The 20406-nt window shown below is 30.8% G+C and overlaps 1 protein-coding gene across 2 annotated transcripts; it reads right to left on the bottom strand.

Annotated features, from left to right (window-relative positions):
- Positions 1-201: 201 nt before the first annotated feature.
- LOC143052452 (uncharacterized) lies at positions 202-17096 on the bottom strand. 2 transcript variants are annotated; one of them, XM_076225495.1, is made up of 5 exons: positions 16975-17096; positions 13748-13806; positions 12740-12943; positions 10013-10152; positions 202-815 (listed from the first exon to the last, which is right to left on the bottom strand). In XM_076225495.1, the coding sequence occupies exons 2-5, from the start codon at positions 13800-13802 to the stop codon at positions 237-239; spliced, it is 978 nt and encodes a 325-aa protein (XP_076081610.1). In that variant the 5' UTR covers positions 13803-13806; positions 16975-17096; the 3' UTR covers positions 202-236. The 2 variants fall into 2 exon arrangements, with proteins under 2 accessions (XP_076081610.1, XP_076081608.1); XM_076225493.1 differs by having other exon boundaries at positions 16956-17031.
- Between the last annotated feature and the right edge of the window lie 3310 nt (positions 17097-20406).

The following is a 20406-nucleotide window of genomic DNA, read 5'->3' on the forward strand; positions in this document are numbered from 1 at the left end:
GTTAATTTTCCTTAAAAGTAATTGCCATGGGATATAAGTCTGTTTTTGAAATATCCAAACAGTATCTGGAAGAGTAATCATTCCTGCTCCTAAAGTCGGGTTGCACATGACAAATATAAATACGATGATAAGTCGAAAGTGAGGTAAGATGTACGAGTTTAGGACAAATAATATTTGCAGAATGGCTTGTCTAAAGAAACATTTATATACTTTCTTTATTTTGTTGAAAAAAGAATTCATTTTCCTACAAAGAATTCGCCATGATGAATAGGCTTCTTCTCGTCGGTGATTCGGAAATTTTTGAAATAAGCATATGTGTCTCCATGTTTACTATAATCTATTGAACTCCCGCCATAGAAGGTAGAGAAAAACATCCCATCGATATGAATACTGCTTGACCGACGGAGGACAAGGTTCATATTAACCACCATTAAATCATTAACCCAGAGTGTAACACGGCCATGTTGATTGGGATGTCCTAGGTTCACTTCTTGACGAATTCTATACCACTGGCCTGGTATGAATTTGAATTTATCGGTTGATGTCTTTCCGATTTCTACTCCGCATTTACTTGCTGGGCATATAACTTTGTTATGATCGTGTTCATAACGATCGCACCAGTGTTGAAAGCCGCCGTCCTGATTGTACGGAATATATGCATAGACTTCATAATGTCCATCAGCTCGCCACATCAGTCTTGTAGAGAAACAGTCGTGTGCCTCGCCAGAACAGCCCTTACATGATTCTCTAGAGCCACCCCATAGTCCGGGTAATTTCCCACCAATTACAAAATCAAATCCACTCTTGAAAAACACCTGAAATATAGTAGAACAAAACAATTAACATGTAATGAAAAAGGGACTAGACAAACAACTACAAGACATTAAGGATGTACTTAGGTGAGGTTTTGAAATTTGTGTTAAATGTTCGGACTCCTTGGTGTTTTTCCATACAATACAATGTAAAATATTTTGCCCCAGGACACCCATTTATTTTTTTCATATAAGACTTAATAGCTCAAGAAATGTCAATTACAAAATTTTAGAAGATTTTTGATTTTCTTTCTTTTGTTTTGAGACCCAAATTATACCAATGCAAATATAAGGTAAAAGTCCGAGTCAGCCTTTTCCCGCCATATTTTAAATCTCAAAAAGCTCGAAAAGGCGGTCCATGACCTACCATTATTTTTAGCTTATCCTTATCCTTAATTGATGCTCTACCAGCTTATAGTATCAATTTTAATTTCTTAATTTATTAATATTTACCTAACCTCATCTAAGTACATCCTTAATATTTACCTAACCTCACCTAAGTACATCCTTAATATTTACCTAACCTCACCTAAGTACATCCTTAGGCATACTGTAAACCAACTTATTTCGCGAGCGATTTATTTTATGCGACTTTCGCTAGTAGAAAAATAACGCAAACATAAATCATCTGGAATCTTTAAAACTTGTATCTTCACTTTATATAAAAACGTTTAAAATTAGAGAATCACGAAAATGAATCGCTGCAAATTTGGCTAGAAAGTGCTAAACGCGAATTAAAGTATTTGCGACAATAGATGTTTATATGTACCTTTATAACCAATGTTGGTTTTTTGAAGGTTATTTATAATTATCATGACAAGTTAAGATGTAAGTATTCTTCATAATTGAAAACTCACGTTTAGAAATATATTTTCCTTTAATGTAGTTATTACTAAAGTTTGCAAAAAGGTGTAACACATTCTGCATACATGTATGCATACTGTAAAATTTATAGGATTTAAATAGTTAATGCAAGCAATAGTTAGAATCATGTTGGAAAATCTGGAAGTCCTTCAATAGTTTCATTTTCTGGCAAGCTTTTTTTCTCCCTAAAACATACTGTTAATTGAATTGCTTTATGTATAAAGTTGCTTAAAAATAACTGCAATTAAGTGTCATTATAAGCGATAATTATACAAAGGAAATTATTATAACTAAGTAACGATTGTTAACAGTAGCGGATCAAGGGGCGTAGAGGGCATACCCTTTTTGATCGCAAAAACATAATGTTTTTCACGATTTATATGACTTGTTAGCATAAAATCGTTCAGTTTTATGGAATTACGGCCCCCCTTTCAAATATCCTGGATCATCCCCTGGTTAAGAGTTATATCCCTGAGCCAAGGTATATACGTCTTACTAAGTACAGACGTAATCGCCAATTAGATAGAGGCACACAAGAAACATAAACGGTCTAACTAAATACAGACGTAATCGCCAATTAGATAGAGGCACACAAGAAACATAAACGGTCTTACTAAATACAGACGTAATCGCCAATTAGATAGAGGCACACAAGAAACATAAACGGTCTTACTAAATACAGACGTAATCGCCAATTAGATAGAGGCACACAAGAAACATAAACGGTCTTACTAAATACAGACGTGATCGCCAATTAGATAGAGGCACACAAGAAACTTGACAGCACCATGGGGAAAACAATACACAACGAAAATATAAACACTAGTTTACAAAACACTAGATACAAGTTGCTTTCTTTAAAAAAAGAAATGCAATCGTAAACCCAAAATGCATGTTTGGTATTAAATATTAAATATTTCTTAAGAAAAAAGTTGGTTTCTAGGCTTAATAACAAATTAATGATTGTTGTGCTTATAAAAAAGAAATGCAATACGTGAAACTTATTAGCTGTTTCTATTGGAATTTGAGATACACAACAGCCTGTGTTTAATTTTGCTTTTTCCACCTGCCCACCCGTGCCCACTCTAGCTATAATCTCCTTTTTTGTAAAAATATTGATTACAACTGCTTATCTGCTTTTTTCAAGTGATTGTACTTGCATGTTTTTTTAGATTAAACAAAAGAAACTACATGCCCACTCCTATGGGTGTGCAGAGTGGACAAGGTAGAATGTTTGCCCACCCGGGTCCCACTCCTTTGGTGGACCGATAGACAAAGCAGAATCCACATGAGCTGTAGTGTATGTTCATAGTTTTTTTAACAAGGGCTTGTTATTGTATTATTAAGATCCTTACACCAGCTCTGCAATTGTACCACATTGTGTCTTGAAAGGGAGTTGTGTAAATGACATTCATACCACATCTTCTGTCATTATGTCAGTATATGTGGAACACCGTATGGTATCTTTTTGGTCTAACATTGTAAACAGTTCCGATAGTAAAATGACAAATATTCTATATAGATATATTTATAAACTCAACGTAGATGGTGGATTTACTAACGAATGGTTGATTTGTATAAAAAATATCTTGAATAAATATGGATTTTCAAATATTTGGTTAAATCAGAGTAATTATAGTTTTAATCCAAAATGATTAAAGTTGAACATTAAACAAAGAATTTTTGATCAATTTCAACAGACTTGGAAATCAGAAATGGAAAATTCTCCAAAAGCATTATGTTACAAACTGTTTAAAGAAAACTTTGAATTTGAAGAATATTTAGACTTATTACCTTATAAAGATAAAATAACGTTATGTAGGTTTAGAACTGGAAATCATCGGTTGCCTATAGAAACCGGTAGATGGCGTAGAATTATTAGAGAGGAAAGGTACTGTGTACTTTGTAACTCTCAAGAGATAGGTGATGAATATCACTATATTTTAAACTGTACAGCTCTAACAGAAAGTAGAAGAGCTTTTCTTAAACCTTACTATGTAAGCCGAGTAAATGTTTTAAAATTCGGCGCTTTATTTATTTCAAAAAATATTCGTGTATTAAAACATTTGTGTAAATTAATTAGAATTATCAATACAGAAGTGTGTTCTCCAGGTTGATCACCAATCTCTCGTTCTTGTTGCTCGTTTTGTGCAAACTTGTCATGCGCAAAATCTGTATTAATAATATGTAAAAATATCTTTCTTGGTACCATTAGCTTGGTTTTATAAGAAATAAAGAATCTAAAGAATCTGAATTTTAAAGCGAATCTGTTTTGAATGAAAAATTAATTGATTTCCAAAATTGATTTTTTTTTAATCTCAAACCAAGGCTAATTTAACACCACAAAGAAACACATACAACCCATACACCGTAGCGATTATATAAGACATCAGAGGAAGTTTAGTTTACACAGTTATGAGAACAGTTGACCAGGAGCTTTTAATTAATTTATGGAGAACGCGTTTATATCAGTGCATTATCAAAATGATCACACAAAGCTTTGTTGCTTTTTATAAAAATTAAAAAAATATATCATTACAGTGACTTGACTGTTAGTGTTGCTCTCCACCAATTGCAACTCATTCAAAATTTTGACCAAATTGCAATTTGTTTTATTAAACCAAATTGTTCAACTGGTCAGAATATTGAACAAATTGTTCAGTCAAAATGTGAAAGTGCTAGGTGATAAAATAAAATATACTTACAATCCTTTAAAACTTTAACTCCACTTTAATGATGTTGGGACAAAATTAGTTATATTATAGTCATTTCCATGCTGAAGAGGAACTGTTTATTTTGAATTGCTATAAAATTGTCCAAACTAAGCTTTCATATAGTTTTTCTTTCTAAAAGTATTCTATATTTATAAGAATCAGATATCATTTTAAATAAAACATCATATATTCAGTAAAATACGTGTGAAATAACAATATGCTATTGATAAGTTTTCAGGGGAGATAACCTAAAATATTATTCTTTTGAATAAAGACTTTTTACAGTGAGTTGACTATGGGTGTTACTGTAAAATTTTACCTATAGCTCAACCTGTTTTTAAAATTGACAATACAATAGGGACATTTAAATTGACCAGTTGGTATTGTTAGATTTAAATCTGCCTTGATTCTACCTGTAGTTTTTTATTTACCAGTTCCAAACTTACAGCATGCTTTTTTCATGAATTTTTTCTTAACCTAAGATTTTTCTTTTTGAAAGGGGAGAAAAAAGTTTTGGTTTTCATTGTTTTAAATCCCCAATATATATGATTTATCTATATTTTACCTAAATTTCTAAATCAGTAAAAGATTTGATAAATATTTCTGTGTGATTTAAAAAAAAATCACTTTCCAAGTTTTTCGTTTGAGAATCCTTAAACAAGTAAAGCAAATAAAAATTGCAATTACAATCTTTTTATCATTGAAATGAGTGTATTCCTAAAAGTAATTGGTCATACAATTGCCAAAGAAACAATATTCAGAAGGAAATAGAGATGTTTTTATTTTACTGTCATTTAAAATATTAGGAGTGATCAAGCCAAACAAAAATGACTATATGTTATTTTCTTGCAGTGTATTTAAAATTGCTTGGCCTAAAATGCACTGCACTTCATCTTAATGTTTTCATAGCCAGATACTAGCAGTGTTTAATACCCCGAATAATCCAGTCGTAATATTTCACTCGCTTTAATCACTACATTGATTTATTTGTATTGTTGAAAAAACCTTCTTTTTTATCTTTCTTTGGCCTTTTATAATGGGAGATAACTCAATATAATTTGCTTTTGCTCTTTTGGAAATCTTAATAAATTTATTATTTCCATAATTTGATGAATATTTATTGACATGTTCCTTGTACAAATTGTTTATGCATATTGAAATATCAAAATCATAGTTGAATAAACAATTTATTTATTTATTGACACTGATATTTGACATCTCATCCAGAATTCCAAAGATTTTTTTTAAATAATTCCCAATTTTATTCATTTTTCACTACGTCACTAGATTTTTTTCTAAATCCATAGTATATATTCTGATTAACTTCCCATGATATACATCCTAATTAAACAGGTGCAGAATCTTAACAAAATTCAGAATCTTGTAATTATTTTTATCATTTCCATTACTATATTCCAAATAGTTATCCTCACTTTACAAATATTTTGTTAAATATTATTCATATTTTTGCTATATCACTTGATTTTACTATATCCAAAGTATACATATTTATTTCATTTCCTATGATAAATTTCCAAATTAAACAATATTTGATCCAGAATGACTATTTCCAATTTCACATTCACTTTTAAAAAACATATCCTCATGCTAGGAATATTTTAGAATATTTTACTTTCATTTTTCACTTTATCACTAGATTAAGACTATATCCACTGCATTAATTCAACTTTTATTTCATTTCCAAGATCCCATTTAAATGGTGAATTATCTTAAATTTGTAATAGTTCCCAAAATTAATAATGAATGTTTTTAAAATCACATTTAAAGCCACAGAAACATGTTGGATGAACTCACACTATATCTCCTACTTGAATTCCAGTTTTGAAATTTTTTCATCTTTAACATAACTAAATCCCATCTTATGAAAATTGAATTTCCTTGTGTGAACACAGCATTTTATGCACTAAAGTCCTACTAATATAATAGTAGATTTCAAAGAAAAAACACTGCAAGGTATACTCCAAAGTTATTTCGAATGAATTATTTCCTCCTTGATGCCTTCATGGCAATACATTGTTGAAAAAAAACAAATCACATTTTAAGAAGCAAAATTACTTTAAAAAGTCTGAGAAGTGAATTCAAATAAAATAAATCCAATGATACCAATAGATTTCAAACATTGCAAATAATAATCTTAAATAGAAATCTTGAAGGGTCATGTGAAGAAATGAACAACATATCCATCTGAAAATTTAAACTGTAAACACCTGAACAGCTATTTCTTGTTTCACTGGCAGCTGGACAATACTATGTATAAGGGTTAGAATTTTAAAGAAGCATTTAGTATGTAAAAACAGTTTAAACATATTAACACGTAGTTAATTTAATCTTTTACTGATTTAGAATTTTAGGTAAAAATTAGATAAATCATATATATATAAGAGATTTAAAACAATGAAAACCAAAACTATTTTCTTCCCTATCAATTTTTGAATAGAATAATCCTAGGTAAAGAAAAACTTCATGAAAAAAGCATGCTGTAAGGTTGGAACTGGTAAATAAAAAACTACAGGTAGAATCAAAGCAGATTTAAATCTAACAATACCAACTGGTCAATTTAAATGTCCCTATTGTATTGTCAATTTTAAAAACAGGTTGAGTTATAAGTAAAGTTTTACAGTAACACCATGCATAGTCAACTCACTGTAGAAGAAAAGTTATAATCTCCCCCATGGAAACTTCCTACAAACATATATTGCAATTTTACAAATATTTTACTGAATATGAAATGTTTTAATTCACATAATGTCTGATTCTTATAAATATAGAATACTTTTAGAAAGAAAAACTATATGAAAGCTTAGTTTGGACAATTTAATAGTAATTCAAAATAAACAGTTCCCCTTCAGCATGGAAATGAATATAATATAACTATACAAACTGATAAACTAATTTTGTCACAACATCATTAAAGTGGAGTTAAAGTCTTATAGGAATGTAAGTATGTTTTATTTTATCACCTTGCACTTTCATGACTTGGCTGTGGTTTTCTACAGCAATTGGTTCAAATTTCTGACCAGTTGAACAATTTGATTTTATAAAACAAATTGCAATTTGGTCAAAATTTTGAATTAGTTGCAATTGGTGGAGAGCAACACTAACAGTCAAGTCACTGTAATAAAACTAACTTCAAAATTTCATAAAATTACTCTACATCCATAAAAAACCTAAATATCAAATTTATACATAATCTATAAAAACCGAAAATTCATTATCTGATTGTTTTCACAAAAAAATAATTTTAAAATCAATTACTACAGAAGTGATAATTAGTTCCCTGGCTAAGGTAACTATAAATAGAAAGTATTTGTGGCAAAGGTAACTATAAATAGAAAGTATTTGTTCTTATCTCTATCTGCATCTGTCATCACTCGGTATCTAAAAATATACATTTGATATCTTATCGCTGACCCTATTAAGTCTACCGAAATTGCATGCATGATTAATTTTAAGATTTATGATCGTAATTAAAGCGGCAATTTTAGGGTGCAATTGTTTCTAACTAAAGTTTTGAAAACATTTTGAGGCGTTTGTTGTTATTTTCTAACTGCTACAGAAGTAGAAACATCGTTCAATAATTCTTTTCTGACCCTATTTGAACTTTCAATAATTCATGCTCATATTGTTGAAAAACATACTTTTTATAAACGTAGAAAAAAATAAATCGTTTAAACAGGTTGAAGTTAGAAACAAATTAATGTTTGCATGTATTGTATTAACAAACGAAAAACGACAAAACATTTGCATAGTCAAGTGTATTTGTTTTAATATATTTTAAACAATATTTTAGTTGTAGGTTTCCGTTTTATTTTATTTTTTCATATTCAATATCTATTTAATTACATTTTTAATAACCAAATTTTTTTTTATTAAAGATGCAATATTTAATTACAAAAAATAACTAATTTAATCATATGCAAGAAAGACTTCCCTTTAATTTCAGTATAAAAAAATTAATAGCTTGCTTTTTACATCATGTACATCTTCCCTAAACTTAAAATCTAAAATAAAATGCTACTAGTACTTTTTTTAAAGATTTTATTTTTAATTATTCTCGTTCAGAATATAAATCGCATTGTTTACATGAAATCTTATCTCATATCTAAACACAGCTGGTTTCAACGTTTGACTCTAATTAAAATACTACGCATGTAGGTTAATATTAGCAGCTTGTAATCGTGTGCAAGGAAATATTATATCATAATAAATTTCAGATCATACGTAAAATATCTCTATAGGAACTTAAGATGCTAATGCTTATTCAACAGATTAGTAAGCTATTGCGCATGTATTTGAAAGGTTGTCAAAGCTATTGCGCATGTATTTGAAAGGTTGTCAAAGCTATTGCGCATGTATTTGAAAGATGGTCATAGAAAGAACAGACGTGTTCCGAATAACATCCGGTGTTTCGAAAGACTACAGATATCGTCTAATATATACTGCGTAAACTGAGGGTTTACGCAATAAAACTAGATACTGAGCAAAGTTCACGCCAAAACTGGGGTTGGTCTAAAGTGATCCGGAAGGATAAGCAGCATCTGCTCAACATTAAGCACCCGTCGTGTTGTTAATGGCAAGTACATGTATACTTACTTTTGCAACTTTTAGGTGAAAGAAAGAAACGTTTGCAGATAACAAGGATAATTATTTGTGTTCGTTATTAGTTTAACAAAGAATATCATTTTACTTGTATTAAATAGGTTTTTTTCAATTTATAACACATCTCGATTTTTGAATACTGATTTTTTTTACTTAAACTTTTTCCGACTAGATAATTATGCATATCCGTACGAGATCCTTGCCAATGATGATTAAATGCAAAGTACTGAGGGATTTTAACCATTATTACATGTGTTAAGAATGAATTAGTAATTGTTTAAGCTAACGCCAACATCCTTTAATTCATAGAGTTAAATGAATTTAATGTTTGGTTATTGGTGAAATTTAACCCTAGGTTAAAGGCTTAACATAAATATATATATATTATAGCAATGTACAGTTATACTCCTTAAAAATGAAACAAAATGTCAACATACAATATTTCCCGATTGCACAATATATGTTTAACAAGAATGTGTCCATAGTTCACGGATGCCCCACTTGCACTATCATTTTCTATGTTCAGTGGACCGTAAAATTGGAGTAAAACCTCTAATTTGACATTAAAACTGGAATGATCATATCATGAAGAGCATGTGTACTAAGTGTCAAGTTGATTGGACTTCAACTTCATTAAAAACTACCTTGACCAAAAATTTTAACCTGGAACGGGACAGACGGACGAACGAACGGACGAACGAACAGACGCACAGACTAGAACACATAATGCCCCTCTACTATCGTAAGAGAGGCATAAAAATATGAACGATACAAAGAATTGGATCATATAATTCCTAAATGTTTTGTCATACACAAAGAGTTATTGTAAGCATTTCCCTGCAATATAATAAAACTACTTTTACTGTATTATATTGTAACCATACAGCACTGTAACTAAAAATTAATACTAGTAAACCAGGCTGAAGCTAGCGCACAATAACTAGCGAACAATAAGCCAGCGAACAATTAAGCGGTATACTAGTAAGGTAGAGTTCTACAGACCTCATATTCAAGGGCTGCAAAGGTCCGTCCTTTATGATAAAGACTCGGTGGCATCACATAAAACTGTGCCCCTCTGTTACATGGTGCCTTTCCACTATCGGGACAAGAATGGCCATGACTGTCGTAGCTAGTACGGGTTCCTGATTAAAAAAACAACGAATTCTTTTATTTTCTGATTTAAAGACGCCATCTTCAAAATTTGTTACTTCGGATTATCAGTTCTGTGATATAGATACAATGGATAAGCGTTGATTCTTGAAAAAGAAACCATGAGCCCGCAGGGCGAATGGTTTGTTTTTCATGAATCAATGCTTATCCATTGTATCTATCACTAAACTATTGTGATAATATCTTTTGAAAATTAACGCCTATTCTTAATTAGAAGGTATTGTAAGTGAGTTGAAATAACCATGTAATCGTGTCAAACGATCTATTACAATAAATTAGATATCACAATTAAATGGTTAAAAAATACAAATATATTATATCACAACACGTCTGCCCTGAAAGATCTTCATATCATCAGGCATCCGAATGTTATCTGTTTTTACAAAATAAGACATATTCGAACTTATTTCTATTTGAATTGATCTTAATGGAAATGGAGAATGTGTCAAAGGGACAACAACCCGACAAAAAACATTATATATAGTGCATATAATAAGTATGTTTCCGAAATTTTTAGCAATAAGCCTAATTCAAGACATATCACGATTTTCTAGCATAGGAATTTGCGAATTAAAATTTGTAAAATTATGTAGTAAAACAGATGAAATCATATAATATTAATTTATAAAACAAAAATGGACCAATATTATGCAATCCAGTTTTGTTTTGTTTGAAACATATGGAATAGTCAACCATTATCCGATAATAAACGACCAAAACGCTTTTTTTACACAAATTATCCACAATAACATTCAAAACAAGAACAAAAACTGGAAATCTAGACTATTGGAACAACAAAGAGAATTCAAGGATTCGAACCTAAACAGACAAGTCCTTAGCTTTAACTCATTTATCGTAACTACGAAACCTCGTGGCTACCAACTTATACTTTACGATTACCTATTATGTATATATAAAGGTAGAAGCCATGTGTGTCCGTTGTACCGATGTATATCATATATTCATTTATATATATAAAATATACTTTTAAATCGTAACCGATTGATAGTCCAGAGGTTTCGTCGATATGTTAATGCCAGTAACAAGTTACACAATGTATGGACGGGTTCGATTCCCAGTGAAGGCATATAGAAATTACAAAAATTAAAGGTAAGTTTTTAAAAATAATTCCATTACTGAACAGAAATCAGGAAATTAGTCAATTCAAACTTAATGATATTAGGCACACAAAGGAAACAATAGAATATAATCTGGTGAGTCTATTTCAGCGACGGATTTAGGAGCGTTGATTCTAGAAAAAGAATCCACTGTAAATTAATAGGCTGACGTCACCACAATGGTTTAAAAAGCAATCACATGCAACGTTTCCTTGAATTCTGATTACTTCTTAAATACTTTATTAACAGAGTTAGTCTTCATTGCAATTAGCCGTTTTAGAAGCTAATGTATTCTGCCTAAAATTAACAAACTTGACCAACGACATTCTAAACAATGGAAATTCAAGCAATGCATGACGTTATTAATTATTCGGGTTAGTGAATACTTATCATGATTTCTGTCTATGAGACTCATTAATAACGCTCAAATCAATAAAGTTGAAAAGGCAAAATAAAGTTCGAATTTGAAGAAATTCAGAACCCAAAATTTTGAAGGGTTTTGTCAAACACAGCTGCGGTTATCTTTTCCCGGGGTAGAAAATCCTTAGTTCTTGTTTAAGGTGGTATGGGTGTCTTCCTCCATCTTGGATTGTAAAAAACAGAGAACCAAAGGTCCAGATTTTCTATCAAGCTAGCAAAATTTGATGCAGGAAAGAAGATATTTAATGTGAATTTTCATTTAAAAGAACCAATTTGTAAGAATATAACTTATAAATATTAATATTTTTGCAATGTGATTATTTTTGGTTGTTTTTAAAAAAAATTAAATTGGCACTTTAAGGGGAGGTAACTCTAAAACAGAGCATTTTTTTTTTAGCCGGAAAAAACGTACGGTGACCCTATATTTTCTTTTGATATTCTCAAAGCATTGTATGAAAGCTATCTTTTCCTTAAGTATTTAACAGTTCTATCATTTTTTTTTAGTTTCTAATCACAAAATGGTGTTTTTTCCTGTATAATCCATACAAAATGTGTCATTTTGTCACGTCCTTTAGCTTGAGAAAATACGCTGTGACCTACCACTTTTATTATATTTTTCAACATACATCAATAGATACTACGTTTTGGCAAAGTATGAACGAATTCTATCATTTTTATTTTAGACTCCCATACCACCTTAAATTCAAAGTTTGGTAAATAGTTAATTTATGATTAAGACCATATCAATGATAATTCATGTCAACACAGAAATGCTGACTACTTGGCTTGTGATACAATCGGGGAGGAAACCTCCTCCAGCAATGGCATCTACCAAGTGGTATTAAATAAACTCATCAGAAATACCAGGATTAGACGCGTTGACTTTGAGATAAAGACCATCAATAAAAATACTTTGTAGTATTGTCAAGTAATGACGCAATAAATCTTTCTCTTTTCTTTTGCAGTACTCGACTGCTATGGCTTTGTAGACTTAAATCTCGTTTTTGACTACTTTTCTTACCTCGCTGATAAAATACCTGGAGAACATAACCTGATGAATGATGATCAGGATCAGTTGCAAGCTTTAAGGAATCTGTATCACTGTCCAACTTCCATCCAAAAGCTGCATGCGTATCTGTATTGAAGTTATCTAGTACATATTGTTTGATGTTGGAATCGGAATGCTGTGCATGAGTCCAGCTAAAAAATTCTGTTACTCCTTGAACTAAAAGACAATGCAAGATAGAATTAATCATGTTAATAAATGAATTTTGAAAACATTACCTTTTAACATGTATTTTTCATCACGCTAGCGAAAAACAATCGTCACCATCATCAGTATTAACAGCAACATCATCTACACACATATATATAAGAAGATGTAGTATGATTGCCAATGAGACAACTATCCACACGAGACCAAATGACACAGAAATTAACAACTTCATTAGGATAAACATTATTATAAGAATCATTATTATAATTATTGCTATTATTTTAAAATGCCAATTTGGCTAAGAATCGGGCAGTGGTGAAAACATGACAAACAAAAACCCACTCAAGTTGACCTTAAATTATGTTCAAATTGTGTAATGGTGCACGAATATAACATTCGTTTCCCTTTCCTGTTTTGGTAATTCAAGATATATAATTTGGTTGAAATGCACCAGAAATTAGGAATAAAGGGAACCTACTCCGAAATTTGCTATCATTCTAATAATTTCTCTGAGGTTTCTCCTTTTAATCCGATATTAACTTTGATGACAAATTTCACATGTACAATCTACATTCTTCTTTACATTGTTTGTTTGTTTGTTTGTTTGTTTGTTTGTTTGTTTGTTTGTGTGTTTGTTTGTTTATTGTTGTTGTTATTGTTGTTGTTGTGGTGGTGATGAAGGTTGTTGTTGTTCTTTCTTCTTTTGTTTAAGTGTGATTTTTAAAAGAAATACTTTTTAAAGTACTGTCGTAAATAGCATATTAGTTGATGTATCAATTTCACATAAACATGAGCAAAATATAGTTATCCTACCTTGTATGACAAAATGGACAGATATGACCAAGATAATATTGACAAGTGCACACATTCTCCTGAAATGTCAACATTATGATCATGAACATGACTGCAATAGTTACATAGATTATGCATACATGGTTATGACTCATTACCCAAGGTCGTTCAGTCACCAGGGTTACACTGTACGTTCGTTAGTCCGTAACAAGTATAGTTCCATTGACCGCATTCATTCGGTATTCCCTTATCTTTCGATTCACGTATAGCCTACATATAATCAGTACCTTCCCGTATAACATATATGACACCAGTTTCAGTACTTAAGATAAGTGTTTCTAAAATAATCTCCCAAACTAAATTTATGTACAAATTTATTCTGGGCATGACAAAAAGATCATATGCCTGCGCTATTTAATATGTCGTTCATAGCACAGTCACGTTGATATGTGAAATATCGTCCGAGGTCAAGTCCCTGATTTATGTATGTAGGTCGGCATGGAAGTTTGTTTTGTAATTTTGTTTTCTATTATCTTATTTATTCAATAATGATAATGATTACAGTTCAATCTTGTTCCAGCACTGCTTGCAATTTCTCTTATGTACTTTTTATTCGACTAGTCGGAATAAAACGATATTAAATAAATATTAACCACGTCACATGGTTATGTGCAAATCAGGAACCCCCCTAATTGATTTCTCTAAATATTAATCTGTTTATCATTTTTGGATTTCGTATTGATGGCATATATTTCGTCGTTTATTGTTCACTTTGCGTGATTAAACTTTTGAATAATTAATTGTGTGAAATCTCCTCCGTGGCACACTGACTGATTTTAGTGTAAAGACGGCAATATTTGTTGTTGTTGGTTTGCTTCCACTTTCAAGTCTTTGTTTTCCATGATAGTGTTTATTTTTAATTGATTGAGTTATGGTCTTTAACACCACTTTCAGAACTATTTGTTATTTCGCATCGGCTAATTTTTGTTGGAGAAGGATAAAGACGGAGTGCTGGAGAGAACAACCGACCTTCGGAAGGAACACTGGCAAGCTAGAGAAGTTCCGGGAACCAGGTCTTTCTTGTACACAGCTACTTTTTCATAGGTACTATTTATGTACTTAAAATCTGTAGTACTGAAAATTTACTTAATATTTAGTACTATTTCTTTACTTCAGAATTATTGTAATATTTAGGTACTTGTATTTTACAGTACCTGATTTGTACTACATGTACAATATTGGTACAAAAATAATACCAACAATGATCACAGTAGTCCATGATTGAACATCAGAACTTTATGAGATTTGAAGAATACAAACTTTCAAAATGCTGAAAATGTAACCGTGCAACCAAAAATATGTAGAACTTAAATTTCAAGTACAAATCAAGTACTGTGAAATACAGGTACCTTAATATTACAAAAAAATTTAAAGTAACATAGAGTACTGAATATTAAAAGCAGATTTCAAGAACTACATATTTTTGTTACAGAAATAGTACCTATGCAAAAGTAGCTGTGTATGCCATAAAAGGTAATAGTTTTTTGCAGTACAAGACACCATCAAGTGTTGCGTTGACATGCAATGAGTGTCACTTTATTCGAACTTTAAACAAAAGTGCTGTGCCTGATTTAAAATAAGGAATTTAACATAGAAAGCAATGGGGCCACGAATTAGTGGTGTCCTTCCTGTTAATTAGTGGTTGTCTATGGTTTCTATCAGTCATATCTTTTAGTTATTGTTTTATTATAAATCAGCCATTGGCTGTTTTCCAGGAGATTGAAAAATCTTATATAATTTTGACCAAGCTTGAAGAAGTCAAGTCATAGTATACCATGTAATTCAGTGGTTGTTGTTTGTTCATGTCTTACATATTTCTTTTTCGTTCATTATTTGTACATAAATAAGGCCGTTAGTTTTTTCGTTTGAATTGTTTTACATTGTCATTTCGGGGCCTTTTATAGCTGTCCATGCAGTATGGGCTTAACTCATTGTTGAAAGCTGTATGTTGACCTATAGTTGTTGATATTTTTGTCATTTTGGTCTCTTGTGGAGAGTTCACTTGTCTCATTGGCAAATATACCACATCTTCTTTTTTTGTATTATCTTTGATTATATATAATTATAATAACACAATTTAAAAAAAAATATTATTTTATTAAAGTTTCTGTAATATATATAAACAAGTTTGTGGGAATACATTTTTTTCTTTCTTTTTTAACTCTTTGTGTTGCACAATGTAAAGGATAACTGACTGATTATTAAGAACTTTCTAATTTCATAAAATTTATAAAATTGAAACTTATATTAAATTAAGCATAAAAGAAGCAATTGTCCTACTGACTCATGTTTGATTGTGGATTTTTTTCTTTTAAAATCATAAAAAATGTCACTTTTGTTAAAAATAATAATTCAAGAGAAACAATTCCCTAATTAAATGTTGTTAAAATTGCTATAAAAACACAGAGGTTTTAATTAATTTGTTTATTTAATATTTTTATCTAAATTCACATTTCGCCTTAGTTTAATTCCCATCTGGCCTTAGTATATTTTTTACCTTTTTTACCTGGAATTCACAGCTAAGGCGAAATGAGAACACACCATTTATACATACATATAGCTTACTACATAAACAGTTACTTTTTTTCATTTTTTTATGCCCTTTGATGTCCCTAATTTGTAAATATCCTCGGTAAGTCATTCGCATACGTAACCGTATTTAACGAAGGATGTGCCATAATAAATATCCTATAAGTCTAAATAAAAACTTTGCACTTTCTTATAGATAGGAAGATAGTGTATGAGTGCCAATGAGACCACTCTCCATCCAAGTCACAATGTATAAAAAGTGAACAATTATAGTTCAAAGCACGGCCTTCAACACGGAGCCTTGGCTCACACCAAATCAGTAAGCTATAAAGGGCTCCGAAATGACTAGTAAAAATGAATTCAAACAGGAAAACCAATGGTCTAATCTATATAAAAAGCGAGAGAAACACACCATCAAAATGATAACCACTGAAAAAACAGGCTCCTGACTTATGAAAGGTACATACACATGCAGCGGGTTTGAACGTTTTAACAGACGCCAATCTTCACCCTAACCTGAGACAGTAGTGTAACATTGAAACATAATAATACACTATAAAATATCATTAGCTGCTTATACTAAAATAGTCTTAAAAATAGTCAAAGACCAAGTTATAAAGTATTTATAAATTTAAACTACCTTGTAAAGATGCCTCTACCTTCTCGTTAAACTGCTGCTAACTACAATAATATAATCTTATAGTATAGAAGAACTTATATATGTTAAATCATGTCGAGATTATAGAGGTTAAGATATGTTTAGAATCATTCTGCAAATTAATGTCTATATATTGACCTAAAATCTTTATTTATCCAAACTGCATGAATACAGGGTCTTCTACATTCTATAAGGTCTTTTAAAACATCAACAAAACATCATCGTTATTTTATTTATTTACTTAGGCCAACTAAAATAAATTAGTAGATTTTCATCCAAATTTTTGAAAAAAATGGGGCGGGTGGGAGGATTTTGTTTTTTAATTTTTATTTCTTATGAAACCCTCTTGTGACGTGTTCTTCAAATATGCAAGAGTAATAATAAGTTTATATTATGTATATACATATATAAGGAATGGTACATAATATTTCAAATATTTACATGAATAAAAATCTCTAATTGGCAACCACTGTTCTACATGTAATAGCTGCTTTAGAAGCCTAAACAGCAAAAACATAAAAGAAGAATGCTCCCCTCAGTTGGACTATCTTCACCAAATTTAGTGTCTTTTTAAGCGACCATTTTTTTGTCTCCATAAAATGAAACAAATATGCAACTAAAGAATTACGAGTTCAGAATAAAATGAAACTGTTTTGAAAACGAAACGGTTGGTGCTTTTATGATTCTTCTTATAGATGCAAATATAATTAATATGTAAAACATGAACTTAACCAAAAAGAGAAGATGTTTAATAGCTCTATTAAGGGTATTGGGACAGAAGGTGTTTGTGCTGTTTTTCATTAAAAAAGCCATGGGTAAATCTAAGTGTATGTTCGCCGACTTTTTGATTTCAATTGTACTGTCATATATCTAACAAGTTCGTGCTTGCGTCATTTTATTTATACAGTTATGGTTTTGTACGAATGTGTTCCACGATTCGTGCTGTTTGGGTATAATTCACAGTCCACAATTCCTGCCACAAAGTAATTTTATCCAAAAAAAAATCCACGATTTTCTTAATCACAGAAATTTGTGTCATGCCGCAATTTGCCATCTTGGACACAGCGTATTACTTGTAACCCGATTATTTCATGCCCTTCTTGAAATCAATCTCTATTCTCGGTAGACGATTTTGTCACCGTAGAGCTGCAGAATCTTTTGTAATTACTCGAAGTAATACGAAAATCGAAATTTGAAACAGGAAGTCTGAAAGTAAACAAATTTTTGACGGTTATCGGAAACGGAGATGAACAAATCTGGAAATCGTAAATTTTTCAAAATAAAAAAAATCGGGGCGGGACGATTTCAGAGGGGCGGGCGGGGATTAAAATCTATCAATTAATTTTAATTGGCCTTATATTATTATTTTAGATAAGAGCCATACCATGCATGTACATAAGGGTCGATGTAATAGGTTCTGCTTAAATAAAACGAAATATCACAAGAGTGAACACGCTGAAATATATCGCCTCCTGAACATTGATATTATGTTGATATAGACCAAGTCCTAAATATAAAGATTTACTACAACTATCACGTAAACTTAACATGATCCAAGAAAATGAAGTCAAAGTCATTTAAACCAAAGACGAAATACATTTACACCTTACGATCAATTAATTCACTAAATATAGTTGACCTTTTGCTTATATTTTTAAGATACAGACCAATGATATTAGACTTTTTGCAGATTTACTCTTTATTTGTCATAGTAGATGATGATCATGCTGTAGCGGCTGCTTCTTTGACTGATGACTTGTATGTTATCTCAAATTGGGCAAAATCATGGGCTGTTCAATTTAACTCTAAGAAAACTAAAAATATTGTATTTACTAGAAAGGAAAGGGAGCATCCACCTGTATTTTTTTGGGATAAATGGCGAAGAGGTTGAGAAAATAAATATTCACTGTCATCTTGGGATAACATTTCAGTCATCAGCTTCATGGCACACGCATATTGATATTATTTATAAAAAAGCATGCTCTCGTCTTTCTGTGCTTCGTCAAGTTAAACACTTATTAGATAGGAGTTCACTTATACGTATTTATTATGCTTTTATTAGACCTATATTAGAATATGGGGATGTTATTTGGGGCAATTGCTCCCAGCATGAGACTGAGCTTCTTGAAAATATTCAGATAGAAGCTGCTAGAATTATTACAGGATTACGACGTAATTCCTCCAGACAAAAACTTTATATTGAATTAGGTTTAGAAACTCTGGAGAATAGACGTTATAAACATAAGCTTATACTATTCTACAAAATATTAAATGGGATGACACCTGCATACTTATATGAGTTAGTCAAGCCATACCTTCCCAGACAAACCCCTTATACTTTTAGGAATGAAAATAACATTTTTCACCCGCCTCTTGCTAGAACTAGCTCTTATTTTAATAGTTTCATTCCTTCCACTATAAGACTTTGGAATAGTCATCCTTTGAGTTTACAAAAATCACCAAGTTTGGGTATATTTAGAAGTGGACTGGATAAGTTTTATAGGACTGATTGATGATATATTTAAACCTTTCAACTACGGATAAGGAAACTTAATATAAGTCATTGTCAACTCAGAAATAATGCTAGCAACCTTAAATCTCATTTGTTTAATCAGTTCTTATCCGATAACACTTTTTGCACAAACTGTAACCATCCTGTTGAGGATAACCAACATTTCTTTTTTATTTGCCCTAAATATAATGATGTAAGACAGATCCTTCTTGATTCCATTTACTCCATTGTTAATAATGTTGACATAAATATTGAATTACTACTTTTTGGAAACAGATTGTTTTCATATGATATGAATATTGCTATTTTTAAATCTGTTCAGAAATATATCATTGACACTCAACGTTTTGTTTGAAACTTACTTATTTTTTGTTTCATCTAGTTTTATTTTTTATTTTTTTCTACACTCCAACATTAATTCATTTATTCCACTAAGCAAGCTTAGTGTCTCTTTCAAGCCATATATATATTTCTAATGACTTATAATGGATAATTGAATGTTTCAAGGTACTTTAGATAACTGATGATTAATTGCCTATACATTTAAACATACTTTGCATTTAGTAAGTAACACTGTTAACATATATTTGCTCGTGTGTGCTCACAAGTAGCATGCATGTTCCACTATATTGCGTTATGTTAAATACAGTTGTTGTAATTGAGTTATACCTTGTACATGTATTATGGAGAGAGCTTTTATAGGCTGTGCCTGTTGCTCAATCCTTTTCATATCTTAATGAATAAAATATGTTTAAAATCAAATACAGACCAAAGCACAAAATCTTAACACTGAGCAATGAACCATGCAAATGAGGTCGAGGTAAAATAAAACCTGCCAAACTGACATGTACATCATAACATATTTTAATACATAAAAAAAATAAAGGACCTATTACATATAGTATTAGATAAAGGACCAAC

This window comes from Mytilus galloprovincialis, chromosome 11, assembly GCF_965363235.1.
Source record: "Mytilus galloprovincialis chromosome 11, xbMytGall1.hap1.1, whole genome shotgun sequence".
Classification (NCBI taxonomy): domain Eukaryota; kingdom Metazoa; phylum Mollusca; class Bivalvia; order Mytilida; family Mytilidae; genus Mytilus; species Mytilus galloprovincialis.

What these genes read in the sequence shown, in the direction of transcription:
- LOC143052452 (XM_076225495.1), bottom strand. Translation starts at nt 13,802, where the DNA reads ATGTGTGCACTTGTCAATATTATCTTGGTCATATCTGTCCATTTTGTC. An exon ending in TGTCCATTTTGTCATACAAG is followed by an intron (nt 12,944 to 13,747) that starts GTAGGATAACTA and finishes ATTGTCTTTTAG; the next exon opens with TTCAAGGAGTAACAGAATTT. An exon ending in TTGCAGCCCTTGAATATGAG is followed by an intron (nt 816 to 10,012) that starts GTCTGTAGAACT and finishes ACTATATTTCAG; the next exon opens with GTGTTTTTCAAGAGTGGATT.